The sequence below is a fragment of the Sorex araneus genome, chromosome X, assembly GCF_027595985.1.
Source record: "Sorex araneus isolate mSorAra2 chromosome X, mSorAra2.pri, whole genome shotgun sequence".
NCBI classification, from domain to species: Eukaryota; Metazoa; Chordata; class Mammalia; order Eulipotyphla; family Soricidae; genus Sorex; species Sorex araneus.
In genome coordinates, this window is record NC_073313.1 from 251,830,218 (window position 1) to 251,838,126 (window position 7,909).

General features: G+C 63.6%; 1 protein-coding gene across 1 annotated transcript; it reads left to right on the top strand.

Moving 5' to 3' along the window:
• Nucleotides 1-2,305: 2,305 nt before the first annotated feature.
• Nucleotides 2,306-4,732, top strand: CDK5R2 (cyclin dependent kinase 5 regulatory subunit 2). The gene has a single exon (XM_055123198.1). It carries the CDS (start codon nt 2,472-2,474, stop codon nt 3,618-3,620), a length of 1,149 nt encoding a protein of 382 aa, XP_054979173.1. The 5' UTR covers nt 2,306-2,471; the 3' UTR covers nt 3,621-4,732.
• The last annotated feature ends 3,177 nt before the right edge of the window (nt 4,733-7,909 follow it).

Sequence of the window (7,909 nt, forward strand, 5' to 3'; positions counted from 1 at the left end):
TGCACTCGGGAATTACTCCTGGCGGTGCTTGGGGGACCATATGGAATGCTGGGAATCGAACCCGGGTCAGCCACGTGCAAGGCAAACGTCCTACCCACTGTGCTATTGCTCCAGCCCCAGGGGAAAATTCTTGACTTTGAGAAGAGCAAGAGGTAAGGGGGGACAGGTATGGAGTGCTACGGTGGAGCCCCTGTGTGTGCCATATGGAAGATCTTGTCCTACGCAACACCAGCAATAGACCTGACGTCAATGAGGGTCTCCTGGGAGCAGAGCCGGGGCCCACGTGCCTCTCGCATCCACGTGCTGGGGAGGTGCCCGCACCCGCAGCCTCCTAGGGGCCTGTCCTTAGCTACCGGGGAGCGACTGCTCCTTCCTTGGGTGTCAGAGAAAGGCTGACTCAGAGGCCTGGGAGGAGGAAGGAGGCTTGGAAAGGGGGCCGGGTTTTCTGCAACTGGGGAGAATGGGGGGTTGGGCAGGCCAGCTGGGGCTGGGAGAGAAAGCTCCATCTAGGGGAGCCCGGGGACCCCCGAGGAGGTGACATTGGCTGTTGAATCAGGGAGGAAATGCATGACTGTGTGTGGGGGTGTTGTGGGGAAGGTGGGGGGGCGGCAAGCAACCAATCATCAGGGTTCCAGGTAGGTGTGGGTGAGTGGGAGCTGATGGAGAGATGAAAAAACTCCACCACCTCAGGAGGCAGGAGGCACAGTCCCAGGGGGACATGGTCTGGAAGGAAGCCCCAAGCTCATGTGTGGGTCCAGCAGCCCTGACCACTGGAGGTCCCCCGAGTGGGCTGGGAGGAGCATGGGGATGAATATGATGATTTGGCTGCATCGGCAGGTAGGAGTTCTGCTCCCCATTTAACCCGTATCCATGACCAACGCTCACAGAAGAAGCTGGAAGATTCCTGAGTCGAAGAGATAGGACCAGGAGTAAAGAGTTTGCCTTGCACCCCACCCACCAGGGTCTGATTTCCCAGACCTGCCTCAGCAGGAATCCCCTGGGAGCACAAGGTCAGGAACAAGCCCTGAGCACAGGCAGGAATCATCCCCAAGGCCAGGAACAAGCCCTGAGCACAGACAGGGAGCACTCACAAGGCCAGGCACAGCCCCGGAGCACAGGCAGGGAGCACCTGGGAGCACAAGGCCAGGAATCACCTACAGGGTGTGGCCCAAACCACCATCTCCCCCTCCCCCTCACCAAATGCAGCTGAAGACTCCTGATGCGGGAGCCACAGGGAGCAGAGAGCAGGCCCTGGGTGGGCACATCTGAGGAGTCAGACAGACTCCAGTCGGGCTCATGACTCTCAGCAGGGCTCCGCAGGACCCCACAGACCTCAGGGCCTCTTTGGATGGGGAGGACCCACTTGGCCTAATAGCTGACAGCTGAAAGTGGGGACAGCTGGGCAGTGAACGGCAGGAAACATTAAGGACAAAAGCCACCTTAACCTGGCCCCAGGCAGGGCTGGAAGTTGGACTAACCGGCCTGGTGTGCTTCATCATCATTGGAAACCCCCCCCCCACACACACACACCGGCTGTCCCACCCTGGGGACACCAACTGAGCCAGGGTGCAGCTGCTCCCCAAGGACCTGCCATCCATCACTCACCCAGGACTGGGGATGACGAGGTGTTGGGGCGGGACTAGAGCCCAGGACCTCTTCTGAGAACCAGGGGAAAGAGCAGCCTCAGGGGTCTCTCCGACCCACTCCCCGGAGCGAGGAGCTGGGCTATGGTGTGCAAGGCGACCCGGGGTCCTGCCAGCTCCCCATCACCGGCGAGAGTGGGGGTGGAGGCGCCCCTGGCGGGGGCAGGGGAGGAGAATGACAAAAGGGCACCAACTGGACCCAGCACACTGATACCCTCTAGGGTCCGCGCGGCAGAAGAGGGCACTCACAGCCCACGCCGCCCCCCGAAAGATTGGGGCAGGCTAGCCCACCGCGTCTCTGCTACCCCGCGAGCCAGTGCATCAAAACAAGCTGATCCCCGGGATCCAAGAACCTGGAAGTGGCCGTGCAGGTGCCCTTTCCCAGTCCGGACCCGGAGGGAGCCCCTGGCGACACCACCCTTATCCCCTCCTCTCTGCTTTTTCGGAAAAGGACCCGAGACAGCGGTGGGGGCGGGAGAGGGGGGAGAGGCGGGACCCCATGTGGGCGTGCGAGAGTCTATTGGTCCGTGGAGCTGTCGATCAGGAGGACAACTCGGGCGCGGATTGGCCGCGCGGGCCGGGGCGCGGCGCGGCGAAAGCCCGGGCCCAAGGGGTGGGGCTGACGCTGCAGCTGGCGCAGCTCAGACTCGGTTCAGCCTCCGCCGAGCAGCCGGGCAGTCGCCTTCCCCCCGCGCCGGTCCCCGCGCCCGGGCCGGGGCTAGGCCCCCCACCGCCGGGTCCCCCGGGGCTGCAGCAGCAGCGGCGGCGGCGGCGGCGGCGCCACCCGCGGTTCCCGCCGGGGCCCGGGCGCCGGCCCCGCTCTGCAGGATGGGCACGGTGCTGTCGCTGTCCCCCGCCTCCTCGGCCAAGGGCCGGAGGCCCGGCGGACTGCCGGAGGAGAAGAAGAAGGCGCCGCCCGCGGGGGACGAGGCGCTGGGGGGCTACGGGGCGCCGGCCGGAGGCAAGGGCGGCAAAGGCGAGAGCCGGCTCAAACGGCCGTCCGTGCTCATCTCGGCGCTCACCTGGAAGCGCCTGGTGGCCGCGTCGGCCAAGAAGAAGAAAGGCAGCAAGAAGGTGACGCCCAAGCCGGCGTCCACGGGCCCCGACCCCCTGGTGCAGCAGCGCAACCGCGAGAACCTTCTCCGCAAGGGCCGAGACCCCCCCGACGGCGGCGGCGGCGGCGCAGCCAAGCCCCTCGCCGTGCCGGTGCCCACCGTGCCCGCCGCCGCGGGCGCGGGCGAGCCGCCGTCGGGGGGCAGCGGGGCCGCCCCGGCGCCGGGCTCGGGCGGGGGCAAGCCGCCGCCGCCGCCGCCGCCGCCCCTCGCCCCGCAGGCCGCGCCGCCCGCGCCCGGCGGCACGCCGCGCCGGGTCATCGTGCAGGCGTCCACGGGCGAGCTGCTGCGCTGCCTGGGCGACTTCGTGTGCCGACGCTGCTACCGCCTCAAGGAGCTGAGCCCCGGCGAGCTGGTGGGCTGGTTCCGCGGCGTGGACCGCTCGCTGCTGCTGCAGGGCTGGCAAGACCAGGCCTTCATCACGCCCGCCAACCTGGTGTTCGTGTACCTGCTGTGCCGCGAGTCGCTGCGCGGGGACGAGCTGGCGTCGGCCGCCGAGCTGCAGGCTGCCTTCCTCACCTGCCTCTACCTCGCCTACTCCTACATGGGCAACGAGATCTCCTACCCTCTCAAGCCCTTCCTCGTGGAGCCCGACAAGGAGCGCTTCTGGCAGCGCTGCCTGCGCCTCATTCAGCGGCTCAGCCCGCAGATGCTGCGGCTCAACGCCGACCCGCACTTCTTCACGCAGGTCTTCCAAGACCTCAAGAACGAGGGCGAGGCCGCCGCCGCCGGGGGTCCCCCAGGCGGGGGCGCGCCCGTGGCCCCCGCTGCCGCTGCCGCCGCCGCCTCCTCCTCCTCCTCCTCGGCCGCCAGGGACAGCTGCGCGACCGGGGCCAAGCACTGGACTATGAACCTGGACCGCTAGAGAGAGCCGAGGGCCGCGCCCGCACCCCCCGCCCCGGCCCGAGGGGGGCCCGCCTGCGCCCCGCCGGGGAAGGGGGAGGCCAGAAGCCGCGCGTTTGCCCGGGCGTAGCGCGGTGGTAGTGGGGGGTGGAGGGGTCTGAGTGCCGGAAGAGGGGGCCCACCCCCTACAGCCTCACCCCTTCTGTCTGTCAGCGCCCCCGTTTCTCCAGTTGTGTCCGGGGCCTCCTCGTTCCCTTCAGGGTGTGTCTGTAAATCCGTGTACCCTAGGTCTGTCCACTTCCTCACCTCCTTCCTGGGCCTCCGGCCTCCCCATTTCCCCGCTCCCAGGGTGCGTTCTGCCTCTCGACCCTCCCCCCCACCTGGCTCTTCTTCCTGGCCTCCCTTTTCTTGCTGCCCCCCGTGTCCCCCTTTCTCCTGCCCTGCGCCCCCTTTTCCCCCTCCGCCTAAGTTAGCTTGCGATTCTTCCCCCACCTCCACCCCCGTGCCCCCCCAAACCCCCTACCCAGACCAAAGGGAACTGAAGTTCTGAATTTGGACGGACTGAGGGTGCAGCCAGAAACTGCAGCCTCCTCCTTCCCCCCCAAGAGCCTCGACCACCCCCAGGACGATCCTTCGCCGCCCCCAACCCCCACCCTTACCTTTTCCAACGTGTTGCATGCCGGGAGTTGGGGGAGGGGTGCCGGTATCAGGAGGTTGAAGTTTGGAAGCAAAATCAACCTGGAAAGCCACCCCCGGCGGCGGCGGCGGCGGCGGCGCCCCCTCGGAAGGGTGGAAAGGGACCGAGAACTCTTTCATTCAGGGAGAGGAGCACCCCTCTTCCTTATCCTTAGGTGTTTATTTTTTTAAAGTTTTGGTTCGTCCGTTTGTCTCCCCCCACTTTTAATTTATTCGGTTGTTTCCAAAGGGAGGGGGGAGGGGAGGGTTGGGCCGGGAGCTGTCTGAGGTGCTGATCTGAGTCCGGACCGGAGTCTTCCCGGGAGGGTACCAGGGACTGGGTTGGGTCTGGTGCCGCGTCTAAGGTGCCAACGATGCGGGCCGACAGCGCGGGCCGCACTGTCTGTTTGTCCGTCTGTCCCGGAGAGAACTATAAAGCGCTGCACGCGCCTGCACATGGTCTTGTGCCGGCCTTTCTTTGGGCGCCGGAGGGAGGAAAGGGGGGAGGGAGGGGACGGGGAGATGTCCCAGCGCCGGCAGGAGGGTCTCCATGATGCTCCCACGGGGAGGGGACAAGCTAGAGGCCCGAGGACCCGGGTCTGCCATTTGGCTTCCATTTTGCAGAGTCCAGCGAAGCAACACCAGCCCGAATGGTTGATAAAGCTGAATTCTACCCCAGCCTCCTCCCATCCTCGGTGTCTGGTCCCACCCAGCTCCTCCTTCATCCCAGACCTCTTAGGGCTGCCATGAGGAGGAGCAGTAGAAGTTACTTCCCTTCTACAGAGTGGCCCGTGGAGCCAGCCGGCTCTCACCCTTGCCTTCATCATCAGTCTCCACCTCCCTCCTAAGACGAAATGCCTGGACCATAGGCCCAAGGCAGCCTGTGTCCCCACCCATAGGTGTTGCCTGACATGCAGCCCCATACGCTTCTCACCCACCCATGAGGATGTTCCAGGGCCCCTGTGTCACATAGCGCCAGTGCAGCCTGGGGTGGGGGGTGGGCTGGAGGTTCAGATCTAACCCCTTCACGCCCCCCCCTCCCAGGCCAGCGTCCCCTAGCCAGGGAGAGGGGAGCCCTTCTTTGCGGGTCAAAGAGGAGAAATAAGTGATTCAGCCTGAGGGCAGCCTCTATTGCTTTCCTGGCCACGTGGCTCAAGTGCAGCGTTCCAGGTGGCTCAAGGAGGCCAGATCCAGCACAACCGTGGGACCACGGAAATCCGGATCTAGCAGAGCCGCGGCTGTCTGGCCTGCAAGGCCTTCCAGGGACCCCCAAACGAGCCCTGCGAGGGGGCCTCCCCAGCAAAGACAAGCGGGGTTCGCTATCCGTGGTGCTGACACGGATGCGCTGGGGCAAGGTGGGAGGGGGCGTGGAGGGGCAACCGGGGCGGCGAGCTCGGCCGCAACTACGTCTCCCGGGTCGCTCGCGAGCAGGGTGGCGAGCGGCTGGAGCCTGGCCCGAACGCCCAGCGACGTGGCCATCCGCTGGCCCTCCCAGGAGGACCGACCCGCACCGTGCCCCAGCCGCGGCCGGGCGCCCTTGCTCTGGTCCTGCGGCCGGAAACCTCCAGTCGGGATTTGTGAATCGAGTTCCCCGGGGGAGCGGGGCGGGGGAGGGCTGGCGGAAGGGGAGGCGCGAGCAGCCGCCCATTGGCTGGAATTTGGCGCAGTCAGCGCGGTGCCGTCATCTCTCGGGGTTGCAGGGGAGGGAGGGAGCAGGACTTGGGTCACCGGGCTGTCGCCATAGAAACCAGACATGTGGGCGGGGCCCCATCCGCGCTACCCTCACCTCCAGCCCCAGAAGCCATCCAGGGCCGCCGAACTCGAAACTAGTTACCCAGCCTACCTGCTTGGAATGTCTGGGGAGGTGGGAAAGAGAGCAGAGCCCTGATCATTCTGCCCTTGGTTGGGGGCGGGGATGGTGGTGGCCGAGACTCACAGACATTGCCCCCTCCTTAACTGCACGCGCGCGCGCGCGCGCGCACACACACACACACACACACGCACACACACACGCACACACACACGCACACACACGCGCACCCTTCCCAGAAGCCTGTGATCCCGCACCTACCGATCTCGAAGGGGAGGGGGGCCTCAGAGAGTGTGTCACATTAATTAAATCTCATTTCCCTCGTCCCCGCCCCAAGCCTGAGACATTAACATAATCCGATTAGGGGGTGAGGGACCCCGAGAGTCGGCTCTCATACAGGAAAGAATTAGCCGGTCAATTTTGGGGGAGAAAGCCATCCCCAGAAGAGGGGCGCCTGGCTATTTTTCTGGGAAGGCAAGACCTTCCCAGGGAGTGCGTGCAAAAGCAAAGACAAGTGCCTTCTTGTGACTGCCCGGATGTGAAATCCGGGACGGTGAGTCCGGGCTGAGGACCCCGAGGTGTAGACCGAGCCCCGCGGAGGCGGGGAGAGGAATGCGGAGCTGAGACAGAGCCGAGCTAGACCGTGCGCGCGGTGACTCAGCGCTTCCCCTCCGCAGAGCACCCGGCTAACTCCGCCAGCGCGGGAGAGGGGAGGGGAGGGGACGAGCCAACGGGCCCCTCAACGACGGGCGATCCACGCATTTGCACGACCGACGCTGATACTAGCACTGACACACAGCCAGAGGCACTAGTCATCCCCAATCAGGTACCCGCTGGCTCCGCCAAAGTACAGACACGGTTTCCGCTTTTCCTCCCCGCTTCCTGGAGCAGAAGACGTTCTGTCCTGAGAGATTTGCTTGCCTGTCCCTGGAATACCTTGGTACTTAATGGGAAGAGAAATGCAAAAAACAAAAAAAAAAAACAAAAACAAAACCGGAGGCGGGGGGGGGGGGAGGGGGGTTGGCATGGTAACTGCTTTGCCTGCCAATCAGGGTGCCCAGCAACCAGAGCATCTGGCAGTATCCAAGGGGACATCCTGTGGCTTCTACCCACTGGGACTCTGCATCAGGTGCCCAGATGGGCATCTGGAAGATTTCTACAACAGAGACTGCCCAAGCTGCTTCCCCAAGCACATCACCGTGACCTGCCAACTGCAGGCAGCTGGGTATGGCGGAACTGGCTTCGACTTTCTTCATGTCCCTCAGTAAATGGTACACACGTCCTTTTAAGCTCTATGTTTACAGACCATAAGCAGCAGTTGCTTGACATGGTCTCAAAGCAGCAGGAATTCACCTTCAAGGTCTTTGTTTAGGACTGTTACCTGCCCCCTCTGGACCTCAATGTCCACCCAATGGGGAAGTCATTAATGCCTACATGGGCAAGGTGTATAAAAAGGGGGCATAGGTGTTAAATCTCAATCGAATGTGAGGAAAGAATGGGTACAAGATAGGGAAATGGCAGGGTGCTGTCTCGGAATTTGAGTTTTGTTTTTTTTAAAACTTAGTCTAGGGGGCTGGAGCAATAGCACAGCGGGTAGGGCGTTTGCCTTGCACATGGCCGACCCGGGTTCGATTCCCAGCATCCCGTATGGTCCCCTGAGCACCGCCAGGGGTAATTCCTGAGTGCAGAGCCAGGAGTAACCCCTGTGCATCGCCGGGTGTGACCCAAAAAGCAAAAAAAAAAAAAAAAAAAAAAAAAAAAACAACTTAGTCTAATAATTTGATGAACTTTTTAGAGGTGGCCTTTCTGCTGTTCTTACAGATTGC